Here is a 20,873-nt window from a genome sequence, read left to right as displayed (position 1 = left end):
AAAAAAAAAAAAAAAAAAAAAAAAAAAAGTGTAGAAATTTCTCAGCAGTTATCGCTTCCAGTGAGCACGATCTGTGCAACCTAAAACCATGTACGAAAGGGACGACGGCAGCTCCACAGCAGAGAAACATGGCAGACACCGCCAGCCACGGGACGAACAACCTCATCGACCACACACAGAGCAGAGCTCGCCCCCACCCCGAAAGTGCCCGGAAATGCAGGAAGCTCAGGAGACAGGAGGGCCATGGGCCCCCGGGGCCAGCCGGGTCCTGGCACTGTCACTGGGCCGCCTGTGACTGGAGTTCAGGGGCCGGATGGCAGCGTGGCGGGGACCCTTGGGATGATGTAGTGCTTGTGGGGAGACAGTGGCACATTTAGGAAACACATGGGAATATCGGGGTGACAAGCACTGCATCTGCCCCTTACGCCCAGGGGGGTGGGTACTGAGGTCCTCATTAGAGCTGACGTGGCTGAGTCAGGACCACGAGTGGGTATCGGGGAAGATGCTGTGGCACTTGTTCTGCGCACCTCTTCCGGTTCCTGCCGTGGTCCAGGTGTGGCCTGAGCTCACTGAGCGTTCCTGGCCCGGACGAGGCTGCCGGTCCACTGCCCTACAGGGGAACCCAGGGTTCAGGTTGGTGGGTGCTGTGCCGTCTGCTGGGCGGGAACACGGAGGCCCTGGGCACTGAGAGCTCTGCTGAGCAGGCTCTGATGAGGCCTGGGCCCCAGCCTCCATCTGCCCGGGGTCGGGGTCCCCCAGGCCGCCTCCCAGGAGCACGGGCCTGTGCCAGCGGTCGTGGCCTGCAGAAAGGTCCGCCGTCCCTACTCTGCACACGCAGAGGCTCTGACCCAGGGCAGCCGTGCAGGGCCAGCCTCACCAGGAGGAGCCCAGGCATTTGTGATGTGTGAACCGAGGCAGGAAGGCTGCTCTCCTCAGGGGAGGCGCGGACACTTCGACAGAAGGTGTGCAGAACAACAGTTTTCGTAAGTCGGACACACACTTGGTCTAAACGCGGCAGGAATGAGGGCTGCAGGAGAGCAAGCGCAGGATACTCCACTCCGTGTCCTGTACTGAGTCCTTCCCACCACAGCCCTCCCCACCGAACAGAAGGTGGGTGTGGTGGCACACTCAGCACTCAGGAGGCTGAGGCAGGAGGATTGCCAGCTCAGTTCAAGGTCGGCCGGGACTATACAGCAAGAGCCCATCTCAAAACAAAAACGAAACCCAAACCAGGGCTAGGGATGTAGCTCAGCGGCTGCACACCTGCCTGGCAAGTACAAGGTCCTGAGTTCTATCCCCGATACAAAAAAACAAAAAGAAATGCACACACACACCCCAAAAACAAAAAACCCACACCCAAACAAAATGAAGTGCAGAGGGGCCTGGGGAAGTCTAGGAACCCGCCCTGGGCCTCAGAGTGGCAGGTGCATGACTAGAAGCCACATCGGGCAGTGGGCAGGAGAGAAATGCCCCGGCAGAGGGTGGTCTGAGCCCTAAGGGTGGAGCGTGAATCCCAGGCACATTTTTTACTGTAGTTTTATGGAAAAATGAAAATAATCTTAGAAAGGAAAAGAAGGAAGAAGAGAGGGAAATAAAGACTCATCCGGGCAGTGGGTAAAGAGCAATCGATCAGGGAAGGCAACACCTGCCTCCCAGGCCCTCGATGCTGGAGGAGGGACAGCAGGGCAGGCCGTGGACCTGGGGATGGGGTGCCAGTGCAGGGGCTACTTCCAGAATGCCCGGAAACAGGTGCCTCCCAGGCCACAGGGGACGAGATGGGAGACCCTAAGAAGTACGTGGGTGTCCCAGGGAAGCATATGAAATAACCACACTGAGGTCTGTGGTCTGGACTGGAAAGCGGGGCTCTGTGCAGTGTCTACCTGGGCTCTGGAAGGTTCAGCCTCTTCCCCTGGGGCCCCTGGAATCCTAAGTCCCAGGCAGCTGCCCCATCTGTACTTGAGCGCCATGCCGGGCCTTGGAGTGTGAGCCTGTGTCTGCACGGCCTGGAAAGAGGAGACTGGGCGAGGCATGGCCACTGGGGGAAACCAATCCTCACGAGACCGGGACACAGACCCTCGTGGGGACTCGAGGAGGAGGCGCTGTCGCCAAGCCAGGAGAGGGCCCACAGGAGACAGCGGCCGGTGCCACCTCCATCTTGGGCTCTGACGCTGAGCAGGGAGGAAACAGTGACCCCATCACGGTGGCCGCCAGCCCCTGGGATCTGTGTCAGGCAGGGCCCCTCCCTGCGCCCACTCAGATGCCAAGTCCTGAGCCCACCCAAGCAGCGCTGCCCTGCTCTTCTCCAGCAAGAGTGCTGGGCTCCATGGCTCTGGGGACAGGAGAGCTGGCTGGGGTTCAGGGTTTTGTGGTCACCACAGCCACCGTCGTGAATGTAGAAGAATTTGACTGAACTTGTGCTGTATAAAGAGAGCTGTGTGGGATAAAGGCACAGGCGGGTGTGGGATGCTTGGCTCACCCCTGCTGCCCTTCCTCTGCAGGGCACAGCACTGAGAGCAAATGGAAACCGCCATGGTGGGAGAGAGGCAATGAAAGGGAAAGAGGAGCGCTTCCTACCTTTTGTTCTTTTTGAGACAAGGTCTCCCTAGGTAGTTCAGACTGGCCTTGAACTCACTACGTAGGCCAGGCTGGCCTCAAAATCTTAGTGATCGTCCTGCCTCAGCCTCTCAAGTGCTGGGATGACAGACATGTGCCACCACGCGCAGCTTTTCCCTACTTTTGCAAAAGGAGCTCATATCTCCTTTCCAACCAGGTCCCCTGAGTTCCACAGCCAGCTCTGCCCAGGCAGCCACCTCACCACTGTGAACCCCAGCCTTTCCTGCCCTGCCTGCACACGCACACTGCCAGCCACCTCCTGCACCTGTCTGTGTCAGGAGCCACGAGTGGCTGGCGGCCAAAAAGGCAGCCTGCAGGTCACCACTGTCCTTGTCGAGCACTGCGGCCTCTGAGGTGTGTTGTGGCCCCACGGTGCTGTGGACAGCATGGTGCCACCTCCACCAGCCGTGTCCACCCGACACACCCTGTGTGCTGGCCTGACCACGGCGGCTGCCGGGTGCTCTGAACACTGGTGTGGCTTGGCGGACCCGAGCTTCCGCGAATTCTCTTCTGGACTGGCTGATGGTAGACAGGGAAGATAACTCAGACCCTCAGGCTTTCACAGTTCCTGTGTCTCCATCCACACCCCTGACGACAGCCACGTCGCACCAGGGTACGGTGCCAAGTACCCAGCCTGGAGTGGCACGGTCATTCGGCAACCAGGAACCTGCACAAACCCAGTCCACGCACGAGGCTCCCTGCCCCACACGAGCACTCGGCGTGCAGTCCAAGCCACAGCCACTGAAGGAACCCTCTCAGCACCCAACACAAGGGGAGAAACCGGTCCCGCAGGGATCCACAGAGCCCTACCCCGGCATCTGCAGGCTGGTGGCACCTGGCGCTGGGGTCTGTGGCTACGTGTCCTGAACCAGCCCCCAGCGCCCGCCGCAGTGAAGTGTGGCACACGGTCATCCTTCACCCACGCGTGTGCACACATTCTCAGCAGGACTGTTATCAAGATCTAAACTCATAGAGCAGTATGATCCGTAACAGCTAACTCTTGGAAGCAGCCTCTACGCCCTTCAACAGAGGGACGGGTAGAGAGCGTGGTATTTCCACACAATGGAGTACTACTGTGCCGTAAAGGAGGACAAACTTGAGTCAGTCGTAGGAAAACGGTGCCCCTTGAGACCATGGTGTTAAAGAGAAATAAATCAGACACAGGCTAAGTATCGCGTGGTTTCTCCTACATGAGAAACACAAAGTATAAATTAAGAGCAAATTCAAAGATGATAGGAAGTAGGGAGAGAGATCTTTCTCAGCGGGGAAGAGGATCAAGAGACGGAGGGAGAGGGAGAAGGGAAAAGCAGCTGAAGGGATTAAATGTGTCACATCCGGGTACAGACGCCACCCGAGGAAAGTAAACATTACATGCGGCACACATGGACCCACGACGACAACAAAAGATCTGGACCAGGAGCTTCCCGGATGCACAAGTTAAGGAAGGCCTGGTTGATAAACTCATGGGAAGAGAAAACCAAAACGCTTCTGGGGAAAGAGGGTGGAGCAGACATGCGTGGGGTAAGGAGAAGGCTGCAGGAGGAGTAAGATTTTGTAGTTTTAAAAATAAGACTTGCAGGGCCGGGGATTTAGCTCAGTGGTTCCGGTGCCTGCCTCACAAGCTCAAGGACCCGAGTTCAGTCCCCGGTACCACAAAAAATAAGACTTGCTGTCAGGTATGGCGGTGCACACCTATAATGCTGGTGCTTGGGAAGCTGAGGCAGGAGGATCACCACCAGTTTAAGGCCAGTCTTAGCTACATAGTTAGCTCAAGGCCAGCCTGAACTAAACAGTGAGACCTTCTCTCTCTCAAAAAAAGAGACTTGTCAGCCCACTAATTATACATAGTGTCTGAAAATACCAAAGCTGTTCTCAGTCTGGAAAGCAGCATTTGAAGTAATTTGAAAGTACACTATAGTGTCTTCGTCCTTCTTTTGTGGAATGTGTTGGGAGATATGTATATTACAATAATCATAAAAATGAATTTTATGGAAAAATATTGTCTATAGACCCACTAACCTACAGTCGTCATATCTTCATGGTTTAAAAAAAAATTCCATTTGTGTGTACATGAATTTTCCACCTTTGTTTCCACTTGACATAGATGTAAAAAAAAAAAAAAATCAAAACTCAAAACATCCAAACAACAGTCCAACGGAAACGCTAACAAAAACAGATTATGTATCGGGGGTAACTGTGGGCTTTTTAATGTGACTGATGTCATTTGAAGAAGTATCTCTGTCACTGTGGCGCGGCTCCAAGACAGCCCCAGTCCACCCCTGGGGGACCGTGTGATGAGACTCTGGAGGCCGTGGCTTCCAGTCTTTCTCGGGGTACCTGCTTGTCTACCTCGGGGACCCAGCCACCGGCTCCCGATGCAGCCCTGGGCAGAGACCCACAGAGCTGGGGAACCGTCCTGCAAATAGGCCTGCAAACAGGCCCCCGGCAGGACAGACCCCCCAGCTCCATGGACTGAGCCTCCCGAGACCCTGAGCCAGGCTTCAGACCCACAGAGACTACCGGCTGATATCCATTTGTTATGAAAAACTCACAGTGTGGAGCAATCTGCTATCCAGAAACAGGTAACCAAGCTAAGCATTCATGTCACTGGTCGAGCTTTCATAGAACATCATGAGTCACACCAGAATAATGTTGCTACCTTCGTACTTCATATATTATTATACACACACACACACACACACACATATATATATATATATTTTTTTTCTTTTTGAGACAAGGCCCCATTATGTAGTTCAGACTGTCTTTGAACTCACTGTAGCTCAGGCTGGCCTTCAACTTGCAGCGAACCCAGTATAATTTTAGTAAAAACTTAATGTGTATAGTTGTTGTAAGCACACAGCTGTTTTCTTGCAAGTTTTATACTTACTGAAGTCACTTTCCTACAAGTCCTTTAAGGCAGTGCTGGGTGATGGCAGGCCATCTCTGCAGTTGCTAAATTTTGGGAAACTCTGATAAAGGATCTGAGTGTGGGCCGCCTCAGGCCAAGCACGCGTGCGTCTAAACCCAGAACCCTGTCTCTAACACCCTCTTCCCAGAGCTAAGTGTGACCTCTTGAAAACACATATCTGACCGTGATGCTTGCCCGACCGTGGCCCTGACGTCTGCTGCATTTGTGACTGAGAATGACCGTCCTGTCACGACTGCAAACCCCGAGGTCCCCTTGCTCACCTCCTGACCTCTTCTGCGGGCCCCTCTCCTGCCGACCCTGCGCCTCACACCTCTGCCCACCCGATTCCTCACACATCTTTCCAGTCCCGTCCGTCTCAGGCTCCACTTCTCCCTGCAGCGCCTACATGCGGCTCACTAGGGAGTCAGTGAAGCCTGCAGCTCAGCGCCCCCTCTACCTCCTGGGACGCCCCTGCACGCAGGGCTGCTCCTCATGGGGGTGTCCCCTGGAACCCAGGCCAGAGGGCCACAGACTCACATCCAGGGGCTGAACCTGGGGGAGAGGTGGGTGCCCCTCGGGGAGGAGGCCTCCCTGGTGGGTGCTGAGCCATGGGAAGCAGGGCTTTCTGGTCCAGTGTCTCCTCCCCTTGATGTTCAGTTGGAGAGAGAGGCTTTATCCAGCAGTGAAACCTAGGGGCTCTCGAACAGCCTGCCTCTCATCGCCCCAAAAAGCAGCCTCAGACCTCTCCTCAGGGTCTGAGGACGCTGCCTAAGTCGGGCCTCCCACGCCTTCCCAGCTCTGCCTCAGGTTCCCATCGGCTCTGCTCCTTTATTCCAACTCACACCTAAGGCCACTGGCTCGCAAGCCAAACACCCCTTGGTTTCTCTGTGGACCGCTGGCCCTGCTGTGTGGGCACCCGCGTCCTGGGTGCCCCCACTGCAGCCAGTGCTCGGGAGGGCGGACCAGGCCCACCAGGAGCCTCAGTGCCCTCTGACCCAGGGCTGCAGCCAGGTTCACTTCGATTCCCCACAGCACTTGGGGAGCCTTCCTGGGTGTCGCCTGGTTCACCTGGCAACGCAGGGGCCCCCCAGGATCCGGGACGGGCGCACACTTCACGCTCATAAAAGGGAGTGACAGTGACTCTGTCAGAAGTAACCACCTCAGCAAACATCACTCCCTTTCCAAACTTTCTGGAGAGAAAGAGTTCAAGTCAGAGGACGCAAGTCAGAGCTCAGGAGGGCCCTGGGAGGAGCCGACCAAAGGAGAGAGGGGCTGGGCCAGGCCTCAGTTGTTTCCTGCTCTCTGCACTCAGCTGTGCTGTAGCTCCCTGCCTGTGCATGGCCGCCTCGCAGACAGCACCTGTCTCTCCCAGGGCCTCCACACCTCTGGGAACCAGAACCTTCCGGGGGAGTCCTCATGCTCAGGCGTCCCACGCCCTGAGGGGCACTCAGCCTCCAGGGTGCTGTGAGAACAGCTGGGTTCACGGCCAGGTGCGAGGGCCATCAGCACAGCGCACCTGGCACAGGACGCACAGTGCACCTGGCACAGGACGCCCAGCCCCTCCCTCGGCGAATGCTGGCCCTCCCACCCGAGCACCCTAGAAAGCCTGATCACCACTGACCCTCAGCAGTGCTTGAAAAATACCAGCCTGGTGCAAAAGTCAAAGCCCGGAAAGAAAAAAGATCATAGCAAAAATATGAGAGGAAAGGTGAGCGGTGCTGGCCAGCCCACGTCACACCCCCAGGACAGAAGTATTTCGAAGGTGGCTGGTCCACAGTGCCTCAGTGCACTCCCCTAGCGCCAGCACTCTCACACTGACACCCACTCACAAAACACTCTTTCAACGCACACGTGTTTTTAAGAATCACACAATCAAGGCCGGGGATTTAGCTCAGTGGTTCCGGTGCCTGCCTCGAAAGCGCAAGGACCTGAGTTCAATCCCTTGTACCACACACACACACACACACAAAATCACACAATCAAAACGCTTTGACTATTAGCAGTCTCAACCTCGAGGTTTCCCTTCACTGGGAAAAGGCTGCTGCAGGGTCCTGGCTCTGTGATGGGCCCAGGGGCCGTCAGGAGTGGCAGTCAGGCACTGTGCCCACCTGGAGCTTGCCTTTAGTCATGTGGGGTGTTCTGTCAGGGTCACCTCCCCTTTCCCCGGCAGCACCCCGCCCCAGCCGCCAGCATCAGTCACAGGACTGGCTTTCAACAGCTCTGTCCACGGGGCCCTGAGAAATTCTGGGCCCTGGAATCCTGTTGGCTGGTCCGAGAGGGTCCCCGGGAGCTTTCAAGTCAACATGCAGCCTGGAGTGGTTCACAACTGCCCTGCTGACAGGAAGCCGGGCCAGAGGATCCGCTCCCTCGGTCACTTTCATTTCCACTGCTATCGCTAAACACTTGCGCTTTGTTTAAATTCCCCTCCCACCCCTATTCCAGTTGCTTGTAAAACTCCGTAGAGCAGGTGGATTGAAGAGGTGGGGATGTAAATGCTTTGGAGTTGGGGAGAGACTTCCCTTCACTTCCTGGCTAGGTTAGGGCCCTTGGAAGCTTTGAGCCCCTTAAGGAACTAGGTGGGCCCTCTGGACCTTGGGTTCTGGTCTACAGGATGGGCTGCAGGGTGAGGGTTCAGAGGGGAGCTCCAAAAGCAGTAGAAAGGAGATCTGTGTGTCCACAAGTGGGCTTTGGGGAGGAGGGCCCGAGGGCACCCAGCGCAGCGCCCAGGCGGGGTCCTGGGGTAGAAGTGGGGTCAGGCGCACGCCCCGCTCTAGGTCGCCCACACTCACCAAAGTTTCCTCCTCGTCCCTCTGCAGCACCTGGTACTGGTGGCCCCGGCCCAGGAAGGCGAGTTTCTGTAGGAAGCCAAAGCGTCTCTCGCCCATGGTGAGGGGGCGAGGGCTCCCCGTGAACTTTTGTCCTGCCGGCGGCAGCCCCGTGTGATCTCCCGGCCCCTATTGAGGCCGCAGCTGGCAGTGCGCTCCCAAGCCTCCAGGTGACTGGGTGGCCGCCTACCTGCCTGCCACAGGTGAGGCCCCGCCTCAGAGCAGGGCGTGCGTGGGGGTGGTGCTGTTTGCACCTGGCCCCACCCTATCCGGCCAGCTTTGGGGGGACCCGGAGCCTTTGGGGACCTCTGCGGTGGCCCAGGGAGGCTCCTGGAGCGAGCGCAGTCTCAAAGCTTAGACTGTTTCCCGAACTCTCAGGTCCTAGGAATCACCTGCCGGGCAGAGGAGGCGGAGTCGACGGTGGTTAAAATGCTTCCACACCCTCCTGCCTGAGCGGTAGGGTGTGGGAGCTCTGCAAGTCCGGATTTCACCAGGCCGGGGCTCCCGGACTGAGGTCCACACTAGCCTGTGGGCTGAGCCTGCTGTGGGTGGCTCTAAGCAGGGACTGAGACCTCCCCTTGGCCTGCGAATGAAGCCGGAGACAGCAAAGAGTCTAGGTCCCTAGGCCACCTCAGGCCCCTGTCCTGTCCCCGTGCTCACGAGTGGCGGGGTCTTCACCTGCTTCTCAGGTTTTCTGAGCCTAAATTCCCATCAGCATCATCCCACGCTGGCCTTCTGCTCAGAGCCTGAGTGTGAACTGAGGTGTGGACGGATTGCAGCAGCTATATGGGTGCCCTGGCAGGCAGAAGGGCTTGGGTGTCAGGTGGAACCGGAATTCATGGCAAGGACACCACTCAGGAGGAGGAAGGCAGCGCCCCTCCCCGCCCTGGGCTCCCTGGGCTACTCAGGGAAGGGACTTACCACCCCAGGGAGGGCAGGTGGATGCGTCCCGTCCCCGAGCTGCTCCCCAAGGGCTGGCGGCCTCGCCCCACCCAACCCGTGGGCATTTCTTCAGCCCTCCGGGTCTTCCCTGCACCTCCCCTTAGAGCAGTCATGGTGAACCTACGACACCAGTGCCCCAGCCGGCCGTTTGTATAATTGAAAGCTCTAAAAGGTTTGCCGTCGCTGCCCTAGAAGGCCCTGCACCATGCTGTGTCACCTGTCAGGTCCAGCACAGGGCAGGATGGAGAAACAGACTTGAGATGAACGAGGTGTAGGGATAGGAGAAAGGGCTGGGCCCTGACCCCAGGGGGAAGTCGCTTCCATGCCAGGCCTGAGGGCCGACCCCAGAGAGGGCTGTGAATGTGGCCGGGAGCATCAGAGGGAGCAGGAGGGCACGGGAGCCACTGGGCACCAAGCACTTGGAGGCTGAGCTAGTGCTTGGATGGCGAGGGCCCAGTGATCCGTGCTGGGGCTGTGTGGCCTGGAAAGACCTCCGCAGGTCCCAGCAGTAACATAAAGAACGCCCGGACCCTCCACTCCCTTCTCTCTCAGTCCTTTCCAATGGCGTCCTGCCCTCCCGAGCTAGGGTTGGATTCAGGGAAGAAGGGCACCGTGTCAAATCCCATCCCCACAGGCCTTGCACCAGCCACAGGTGTCACAGCTGGAACTCGTGACCCATCTGAGGACGCCAGAGCATTCAGAGAAAGGTGCAACGCCCATCCTGTAGGGTGGAAAACAAACAGAAGTGGTCCACAGAGAGCAGTTAGGGACCAGCCTTGGGACCGGAAGCTTCTGCATGGGCCGCTTTAGGAGAAAACTTGTTTGAAGTTTTGTTTTGCATGGTGCTTAGAAAATGTAGCGGGTACACAGGGCTGCTGAGATTTCTTAGTATATTGAGCCTCTATGACGAGCTTGTACGGTGTTTCTGTATTTCAGCGGCACTAGAAAAGCTGGTGTGTTCCTTGCAAACAAATCGTCTGTTGTAACTTTCTGTTACTCGTATGCTTTGTGACACATCAAACACTGATTTGTTTGTGACTGCTGGCTCTAACACAGGAAGTCTCTTTCTGTCCACTTTTCCCTGTGTCTAGAATGTTTCTTCGTGTGTTACACCTCTCAGTTACTATATCTGCATGGTTTCTCTCAACTCATCTTTTTTTCTATGCCTTTGAGGCAAGCTCTGTTCTATCTGCTTTCCTCTTTGATTTTGGGGCATGTTGATCCTGGACACTCCCAGTTATACCTGCCATTTACACTTGATTTTAGTGTCCTTGTGTGGGAGACCAGAGGAGAATTATGGCCTAATTGGCCTCCTCTGTGAATATAAAGGAGAAAGGCTGAACTCCGGGGTAATTGGATTTTCATAGTAGGGAAAAGTTAAGACAGCTGAGGTTAAGTTGTTTGTGCTCATGGATATTGGGGAGCAGGATGAGTTGTGTTACTTTAATTGTGCACGCCTGCTTTTGTGTGAATAAAGACTAGGAGAGCCAGAAGCCAGGGGTCCCTCTGCCTGGTCGAGGTGACAGCCCCCTGCATGTTAAGCTGTCATTCATCCTCCACCCTGAGTCGGCAGGTGTAGGTCCTGGAACAAGGCCAGCCGGCCGGTGGGTTGGCCAGGGGTGGCAACGGGCTCACCTACACCCTTGTCTCTTGGATTCCACCGTCATCATCACTGACTTCAAGATTTTTCTTCCACCTTCAGCCTGGAGAATTCGGGATCCTAGTCTCAGGAGCCTCACAGCGGGCCGGCTGGCTGGGAACCCTGCTCTCACTGAAGGTGACTTTGACACGTGGGCCAGGAAGGAGAGCGAGGGCGGGGCCTGGCCAGAAGCATCTGGCCTTTCTGGAAATGTGTGCTCTGGGCACCTGGAGAAATGAATGTGGTCCTGCAGGCCGCCTCCCTTTCACTCCCATGTCATCACCCACAAATTACCTCCGACGATGCACTCGGTCTCCCAGGCTCCCGAAGTGCGCTTGGCGATAAACCCCCTGGGAAGTCTGGCACCAAAGGCCTCCTTTTCGGGGGGGGGTAGGGGTGGAGCCTAGACACTTGTAAATGTTTAGGAATTGGTGTGAAATTATGACAGCTCCATAAACCCGCCCTTCTGTTTGTCAATAGCAGTGCACCCAGGGAGTAATACAGTCATGGTATAGATGCAGAAATCAGCACAAAGGAGGTAAAACGGATCCATTCACCCAACAAATATTTTCAAAGACCCCGCATGTGCAGACAGAGCTGTGAATGCCATGGGCTGTGTCCTGCCCTGGGTCTGGCCTGCTACTGAGACAGGCTACAGCACGTCCAGGTGTGGCTCGGTTCCAGGCAGACAGGATTCGGCTGAGCAATGTCAGCACCCCGCCCCAAGAAGACGTGTCCTGTCCTAACCCTGGACACAGGGACCTGCTGCATTTGGAGCAAGGTCTCCTGGTGAAGCCATCTTGGATTCCAATCATGGAGTCCCTGGGGGACAGCGGAGAGGTGGTGGCCAGCTGATGATGGAGGACATGGGCACCAGCTGAGGGACAGGGGGCAAGGCGGGGAGCCCCGGGGGGCGGAGGCAGCCCAGACACCCCCACACCCCAACTCTCTCCCGCTCCAGGCGGGGCTAGGACCACAGTGGCCAAGTCTCCAAGTAAATGTCCCTGTGGCTGCTGAGAAGTCGGTGGCACTTTAGCACGGCTGTACAGGAAGGCACTGTGTGCAAAACCCAGGGGTCCATCGGCAGAGAGACTGTGGTCTGTCCATGGAGCAGGCTGTCCCCCTGCTCAGAAAGCACTGAGGCCCCAACCCTCGCCCCAGCAGACAAGCCAGGAGGGGGTCACACTCTGAGAGACATTAGAGGTGCCCCTCAGCTCCGTGGTCCCCCTTCCAGGAAAGAGCCGGCACGGGCAAGTCCACAGAGAGGGGCAGAGTAAGGGCTGCGGGGCTGAGGGCAGGGCGGGGACATGGGGATTCTTGTTTGGGTGAGCAGAATGTTCTGGAACTTCATGGGGCCCATGCTGGTACCATACTGTGCATGCACTAAAACTCACCAAGTTGCACTCCTAGGGTAAAGACAGCCAGTGTTTTCATTTTTTATATTTATGAGTGCATATTTGAAGTACATAATGATTGCATTCACTGTGGAGAATTGGTATATGTACAAAACCAATTCTTTTTTCCCCTTCCCCTCCACCCCCCTTAAAATGTTTTTTTGCTAGCATGATTCATTTATTTTATAAATCCTCTTCAAGTTAATTATCATAGACACAGATTAACAACTGAATAGGCCAAAAAACATATAAAACACATAAGACAATTTTACTAAATCAAGGTACACTTTGATACATTGGCTATGCTGGATATTTTTTCCTTTTTGTTTCCAGTTGTCTTTTATTTTGTACTTTATATATTGGGTTTCTCATATAAGAGAAACCATGCTATTTAAGCTCATATTTGATTTCTCTTAGCATTGTATTCTCAGGGAGCATCCATTTTCCTACAGATGACTCAAGTTTATCCTTCTTTATGGCAGAGCAGCGCTCCATTGTGTAGAAATAGCACATTTTCTTTACTCATCTGTTGATGGACAAATAGGCTGCTTCCAAGATGCAGCTATTATGAGTTGTGCTGCTAGAAATACCGATATGCATGGATCACTGTAATACAATGTCTTTAAAATTTTTAGGAAAATACCCAGAAGGGGAATAGATGGACCAAATGGAATTTTTAGTTTTAGTGTTTTGAGGACTCTCATACTGATTTCCATGTGGTTGTTCCCGTTTACACTAAAAAGGTCAATATTCTGTTTTACTTGTTAAAATGTTTTTGAAGCAGACACTGAATGCATTTCTGTTGGACGGAGAATGACCTAACCAGGAAGCTGGACAGCGTTAGGGTCTGGCTTTGGCTGGCGCTGTGACAGGACGAGAAGGCCCCCAAGACGGCCCTGGCCGGGCTGTGCCTGTGGGTGGCACTGTGCGAAGGGAAGAGGAAGGGTCCGGGACAGCGTCCGGCCTGACCCACCCAGGTTTGGTGAGGGACATCCTGGCCTCAGCTCCGTGCAGCTCAGACCTCAGAGCCCCTCCGAGCAAGGGACAGAGGCAGGTGGTGTCACAGCCCTGAGGGAGGGGACAAGGCACGTCCTCTCCCATTCTCGCCCCATGGCAGAGGCTGCTGCTGCCCCCTCTGGCCTCGCCCTCCACAGAGGCTGTCCCTGCACCCTGAGGCTCTGCCTGGGCCCAAAGTTTGGGAGAGCGAAGACCCCACACCCTGCCCACTCCTGGAGCAGTGCCCGGACTCCTCAGCATCAGGAGACAGCTGGAAACGCCCAGCACCGCTGACCACAGTGGCAACCATCATGGGAGCTCCTCTCTGGCACCTTCTCACACGTGGGTGAGCTTCCCCTGCAGCAGCCCACGCTGGGCTGTCACTTGGCCACACTCAGCCTGGCCTCAGGGCCTCCGGACTGGCAGGTCCCCCTGCCGCCAGGCTCCCCAGTTCACCACAGCCCACCTGCCCCCCTTCCTGGGAAGGTTCCCTGAGCACCCCCACCGTGGCGCATGCCCGCCGCCCTGAGCTGCTCACTTGTGCTGCACGACTGGCATTGCGCGCCCGTTCCTCCCTCCCCGCCACTACTGAATCAATGAAAAGTTCTGTGGCGGAGAAGCAGGTGAAAGCTGGAGGAGAAAGAGGCTATTTGGAAGGTCTCCCAGGTCTCGCCCGTGAGATACTCACTAATTACAAAGAGAAAACAGTTGCTTCACAGTGGAGACACCTGGGAGATGCCTGCTTCATTAAGAGATCCACGAGGCCTTCACCAGCAAGGGACAAATGACATGTGTGTCCCTGGCATGGCCCAGGTGTCACCCCTGGGTGTTCCCGCCACAAAGCAAAATGGACTCTCACCACTGGAGACACCACAGAGAGAAAAGAATTGTCTTTACAAATGTCCCTGTCAAGAGTGAGGAAGGCTGTGGAATGTTCCAGGTCAGAGAGACTGAAGGGCTATCACCTTCAGGGTCACCCGGTCACCCAGGGCCGGGTCCTGGGCCGGGAGAAAGCATCTGCCTCCTGCCATAAAGGGCATCTGAGGGACAGGTGATGGACAGACGATCTGGGGATGACCGTCCCGCTCCTTGTCCCTGGTCACTGTGCTCTAGTTACGTAGGAGAGGCCCCTGGGTTCGGGAAAGGCACCCTGAGAGTTTTAGGGGTAAAGGGAGAAGGTGGGGTGTAGGAGCGGGAATGAGCGGGCGCAGACCCGGAGAAGCAGGCGAAGGGTGTCCATGAATCAGGTCACACACCGGGGTTCTTACTGAGGAAGCAGAGACTGTACTGCTGCGGGCTGTGGGGATGGAGGCGCGGCAGGGAGACACGTGGTGCCCGGACGCTTCTGCGTGTCAACGGAGGTGGCGGCCACACGCGGCAGTGTCAACAGCACCGAGACTGTGCACCCCCACTGCAGAGCCGTCCCCGTCCTGGCTCTGACACGGCGACAGCCACCTACGGTGGGAGCACTGGGGAGACCGAGGACCCTTTCACAGTGTCTGCAGCCTCCTGAGAACCCCTACTTATTAAGAATAAACAGCTCCCCTCTGTCTCACTCCCTCTGTGCTCTGCTGAGTCCTCTTCAGAGCCCTTCTACTCATGGGTGGTGGGAGCTGTCATTCAGCCGTCTGTCCCCAGGGCCCTCAGCTCCAGGGGGCAAGGGGAGCCCTGCCTCCGGTGTTCCGGCACCTGCGAGTGTCCGGCACACAGAGGCTGCTTGCTCGTGAGGAGAGCTGTGGCCACAGGCCACATCTTGGAGAAGATCCCTGTGGGCCTCCCTGGCCGGGCCCGGCTGCCACCTCCACTAGTCAGCCTGGACACAAAGAGACTTTGATTCCCTTTGGGCAGCCAAGGGCTGGGTGCTGTGAACCTGTCTTAACAAGCAGGGAGGCCGGTTCACCCTAAATGTTCAACAAACATTTAGAGAGCACCTGCCACAGGGCGGGGAGCCTGAGGCAGCAACAGCACAGTGGACAGTACTGCCGAGAGGGCCAGGTTCTGAGCTAGCTTTGGCCCTCGCAGGTCCTCACAGCTAACACCCAGGATGTGCTCAGCATTCCCATTCTGCAGCGGACCCAGGGCCCCGCGCCTCTCCTTCCTGGTGTGCTGTCCTCCCTCTTGTGGTGGAGACCTCCCTGCAGGGTTTGGAGGCCGGCCTGGCTCCTGGCTGCTGGGTCGGAAGGGCCTGGCCAGCACCCAGGCCCAGAGGTTCCTTGGTACAAAGCTACTCCTGCCTCAGGTGGGGCAATGGAGATCAACTCACCCGCATGGCTGGGTGGAGCCTAGAGCCACCCCACGCCGCTTCCTTCACTGCTGGGGCGACTTCTGTAATAAGTCACCTGCACACAGGTCTTTGTCCCAGGATCTCTCCCAGGAACCAGCCCGAGACAGGATCCAGGCACAGTGTTGAGGCACTGGCCCATGGCCACAGTCAGGAAGATGAGTGTTAGGCCCCATGTCTGCTCCCTCCCTGACATGCTGCTCTGTCTCCAGGGAAAGGCACCGTGCTCCTCTCTCCATCCCACCGCACCCTCTGACCACCCTCCCAGGGCATGGAAGGAGGCTGGGCAGGGGCGAGCGGACCCATGAGGTCCCGTAATTCTCAGGTGTCTTCTGGCCTGTTTACGAAGGCCACGCCCTGGAGGTGGCCTCCTGCTCCCTCCAGGAGAGGTCGTGTGTCACACCCTCCCCTGGGAAAGCCCTGGAGGGATCCCAGGCCCAGGTCAACCCCTCCTGGCCCTGGGAACCCTCCCTTCCCCCACCCCTCTCCTCCCTGAAAGGGACCAGGTGATGCAGTTTAGGGGAACAGGGAAGGGCTCCAGGACCATTACTGGCTGAGGGAGCCGGGCAGACCCAGCAGGGCAGCCATGCAGACAATGGGGCCCTTCCCAACCAGCAGGACATCAGGGACACCAGCGGTAGTGCCAGGACCTGAGTGGCACCAGGGTCACTGGTGTCCCTGTGTGAGTTGAGACAGGGTCTATGTTGCTCAGGGTGTCTTTGAACTCACTCTGTAGCCCAAGCTGGCCTTGAATGCTGGGCAACCCTCCTGCCTCCTGCCTCAGCCTCCTGAGGTGCTGGGATTATAGGCATGCTCTGCTACACCTGACCCTGTTGGGGGCCAGCAGGACCTGTCAGAGCTGTGCTCCTCATTGCTACTCTCACTTTCACATAAAGCTTTTCCTGTAGTTTTCCTTTCCGTCATCACTGAAGCACTAGCATTGCTCCCCAGTGACACTCAGGCCAGCTGGAGGGCGGGAACAGGAATGATAAAGCCTCCAACAGAGTGAGGGATGGTGGGATTTCAGGTGACAGCGTGTAGTCTGGGGATCTAGGTCTTCTCCTTCCTCAGCCCCAGGCCGCACATGGGACGTCCCTGCCCCAGGGACAGCATGAGAGGCTGAGGGTCACAGGTGGTATCTGTCCTGCACTGTGCCACCAGAAAGGGATCCTCTTGTGGGAAGCCAGCCATGGCCCACTGGCTTTTTGAAAGACAACATTTGTTCCTTTTTAAGGACTGCACGTGTTAAACTTGTTTTGACCCTGCACGGGAGAAACTCGGACAGCCCCGAGGGCCGGGCGAGGGGCGTGGGAGGCGGGCGAGGCGCGCTGGGACCGCTGGGACCGCTGTGCAGAGTGCGAGCGTCCCGGGCCGCGTGGACCAGGTGTTGAGGCCCGTGTGAACTCTCGTTCCCGTGGAGCGGGTGTTGAGGTTACTATGGTGATCCTAGCCCATAATAGTTCGGCCTTTCTCTTTAAAAGGCCGGTGCTTGCCGGCAATAAACGTCGCCTTGATCAGACTCTTGTCTTGGCGTCCTTCCTTTCTCTCTGCCCCATCTCCACCCCGCTGCTCTTTCAGGTTTGAGGCACTGCGGGACAGTGCTCTGCGTCGCCGGTTCGCGACATCCTCTGTCTTTTTGATCTCTGTGAGACTGTTCCAGAAAAAACTTGGGTGTGGAGTTAATACTGGCAGCTCTGACGGGAAGCCCCAGGAAGGACTATGCCCCTGCCGGCATGTCCAGGCACAAAGGGATTAATTTTGCTAAGTTGGTTCTTACCAGGAAGCTGTTCCGCAGGGCTGGGGGCCCAAGTGTGGCCCTCTGTACCGCAGGGCTGAGGCAGAGCTGTCTCATTACTTCTGCCACCACCCTGGTAGCCACCTCACTGTGGGCCCGTCCTGTGGCTGCACTCCCCAGCCGCCGGCTGTTGGTGACTTTGGGGCCCCTGTCCCTGCCCTCAGAGAGGCCTGGCCTCAGCTGTGCCCTCCATCCTGAGAACACGTGTGAAGGGAGAGCACTGTGGCCCTGTCACCCACTACCTGCTGGCCTTGGGACTTCACAGGCAGCCGTAACCCCCCAGTACCCCCAGTTCATTTGTGAACAGGACAACTCCTCCTGGCCACGAGGTGGCGACAGAGTAGTTGTGTCTTGTGAGGGTTACAGGTGTTACAAGATCTAACACAGACAGGCAGACAGACACCCTCCCTGCAGGCTGCCACTCTGTGGATTCCACCAACACCGACTTCCTGGCTCGCACAGGAGCTGCAGCTAAGCAGGGCGCCACCCTTGGCAGGGCTGAAGGGTGCACTTGTCCTTGCCAGTCTGTGAATTTATCATCATTTCAGAGGTTTTCAAAACTATTTTTAAAGGGGAAACTATTGGGAACGGTGGCACACGCCTGTGGTCCCACCACTCTAGAAGGAGGACAAGTTCTAGCCTAGTTTGGGCAAATCGGTGACTAGTGAGACCCCTGTGTCAAAAGAAAAAATTAAAAGGGCTGCAGATGGAGCCCAGTATCGGCAGTCATCATCATCGTCATCGTTGTCATCTGTGCATAGTTGGGCCCACCTGAAATCCCAGCTACTCAGGAGACTCAAGGCAGACTGTTGCAAGTTTGAGCCCAAACTGGGCTACAAGGTGGCATTCTATCTCCAAATAAAAAAATAAAATAAAAAAGCAAAAAGCAAAACAAGTAGATGACCTTAGTATGAAGTATAATCTAATTGGCTTTGACAGGAAAACAACAAAATGGTTCCTTGACGTGAGACCTGACTGAGCTGAAGTGACTCCGTGTTGGCCAGCTAATGGCCCAGAGACTGTGGTTTCACCCTCCCCTTATCTTCAACAGGGAAAGCTGCTTAAACCCGGAATGCTGTTAAGATCGTAGAACATCCTGTAGGCATCTGTTAGCCATCAACGTGTGGCTGCCGAATATGTGACAGCTGCCACTAATGCGAACCAGCAGACCCTTAACCTTGGCCACCTGACTGCAAGCTTTGAATGTTAGCGCCCCCTGTACCCCCTTATAAGAAGACCTCAGGCCCTGAGCTAACGCCTGTCTGAGCTACTCGGCTCTGGGAGTGTGTCTGGCCAGACTAAGAAAGGTCTGTTTCATTTCCAACTTGTCCGGTGTGCTCCTTCCCCGGTGATTCTCGCTGTTGAGCTCCTCGGAGCGGTTGATAAGGCTCTTGGTCTTACATTGAGAGCCAGGACTCCACCCCCACTGCCAGCCCCAGAGCCCCTCCCCTGGGCTGGCCCAGCTGGTCTCTGTCATCACATGGTGCACTCTAGCCCCAGATAGGCATCTCCAGAGCCTTTGTCTCTCAGCCCTCTCTCTGACCACATCCAGACCTCATCTCAGGGCCCACGTGGAAAGCACACATGGCAGGTGTTGGCCCATTTGAAGCCAGCAGAGACCAAGGCTCAAGGGGGCTTAAAATCTCTGTCAAAGGCTCACTTAGCTGGTTGTGGTAATGCAGGCCCGTGATCCCAGTCCTTGGGAGGCTGAGGCAGGAGGATTTCCAGGAGTATGAGGCCATCCTGGGCTACATAGTGAGTTCAAGGCCAGCCTGAACTACATAATGTAGTGAGATTGTCTCAAAAAAACAAAAATAAAAAACCCAAAGCAGGGGTGTGGGGGGAGATGCAGTTAATGAAATGAAACACAAAAAGGCCTTCTCCCTTGATAATGCTGGCACAGGATGCTGCTGCTGCTTGGAGATTTTTGCTCCAAAGGAAGTAGCTGGGCATTAAGATATTTTCAGACTCAGGCATAATTACCAAGCATTATTGTTGGGTGACAGCTCCTGAGGACAGGGTTAGGGGATCCTCTCAACCCGGACAGCTTGAGACTTTCTTGTGGCAGGAGACGTGCCCACAGGTGAACGGGTGCGTGCACACATGCACAAACACACACACGCACAGGCACACAGGACTAGCAGCCGAGGACGGGCTTGGGCTGTGTGCTTCGTCAGGCAGGTTCCTGACCTCGAGCGACCCCTTCCTGTGCCAGGCGTGGCAGGGGCCCACATTCACTGATGACCCACTGTGCACTAGATTTGATCCCAAGCCCCTCCCAGTGCTCTTGGCTCACCCTCATGGCGCCATGCAGTCATGGGACCAGCTGGAGCCTCCTGCCCTTGATTTCGATAGCATCCCCGAGTCAGCCAGGGCAGTTCTGCCAGCAGCCCTGGGCTTCGTGTGCCAGGGTCCCTCAGCCCTTAGTGGGACAGCTCTGAGCAGCCATATCATCACCAGTTACAGCAGGGGTCGCCTTCATCCAAATGCCAGATTACATTTGGATTGCTAGAAAAACTAAGGTGTAGACAGCAGAAATAATGTGTAACTAGGATATGTATGGCTGAGTGGAAATAACACTATAAATGGCAGGTAACTGGGTAGAAATAAAGAAAATAAGTGCTGTCACAGTGTGACTTCAAGTTGGGAGACATCATGTAAAACCTGACACAGTAACCATGAGACACTGGTCAAATGAAGGCGACCACAGGAGTCTAAAACTTTCTTAGGGAGATGTGACTCTCAAGCCCTCTGATACTTCTGCATTCCAAATACAGCACAGAGAAAGAACTGCGAGGAACACAATCTACTATATATGGGAAACATAGCCTAACATACAGACTATAAATATAATATGAGGTTTGTCAAAAAAGGGGACTAAAGGCGTAAATATATTCTTAGAGTAATGTAAAACCTAAACTATACAATACTTCTGAAATATCAAAGTACATACGCAAAGGGGACAAGAAACTATGAGAAATACAACCTACTACATCTAGCACAATGTGCCAAAAGCAGCCGGAGTTTAGACTAGAACTAGAAAAGAAGAAGGAAGCACCTGTTAACTTAATATCCGTATCCATCAAAATGATCATAAATAAAATGACTATAAAATTGAATTGTGAAGTGACTATTTAGGGACAATATCATTCTAATAATACTTGTTAACCTAACAGGATTAAAGTTGAAATTCAAAGAGACAAGCTGGATCAAACAGTTTGCAGAAGCCCCTGGCTTCTGGAGTATCTGTCACATCTGGAGTTGGAGGGACTGTGACTTTGAAAAACAAAACCTGGCCTTTGGAATAAAACTCAAGTGCAGTCCCTGGTTGAGAATCCAGCTCTCACAAAGCATCGCTTCTGTGTGGCAACGCGGCTGGTACGTTGTTGTAGACGTCGCTATAAAGTGCAGAGAGTCCTCTTGGTGATTGATCTTCTTAAGTCAGCAGTACCTTCCCTGGCTCCAGCAGTATGTGGG

General features: G+C 55.4%; 1 protein-coding gene across 2 annotated transcripts in view; it reads right to left on the bottom strand.

Moving 5' to 3' along the window:
* Atp2c2 (ATPase secretory pathway Ca2+ transporting 2) overlaps nucleotides 1-8,485 on the bottom strand; it is a 49,367-nt gene extending 40,882 nt beyond the window's left edge. For both annotated transcript variants that reach the window (XM_033757896.1, XM_033757897.1), the window contains exon 1: nucleotides 8,314-8,485. In XM_033757896.1, the coding sequence (XP_033613787.1) occupies nucleotides 8,314-8,409 (96 nt within the window). In that variant the 5' untranslated portion in view covers nucleotides 8,410-8,485. The remainder of the gene's footprint in view (nucleotides 1-8,313) is intronic.
* Nucleotides 8,486-20,873: the final 12,388 nt, after the last annotated feature.

This window comes from Fukomys damarensis, unplaced genomic scaffold (genome assembly GCF_012274545.1).
Source record: "Fukomys damarensis isolate Sample0158 unplaced genomic scaffold, DMR_v1.0_HiC HiC_scaffold_32, whole genome shotgun sequence".
Classification (NCBI taxonomy): Eukaryota; Metazoa; Chordata; class Mammalia; order Rodentia; family Bathyergidae; genus Fukomys; species Fukomys damarensis.
This window is presented reverse-complemented; position numbering and strand designations above follow the sequence as displayed.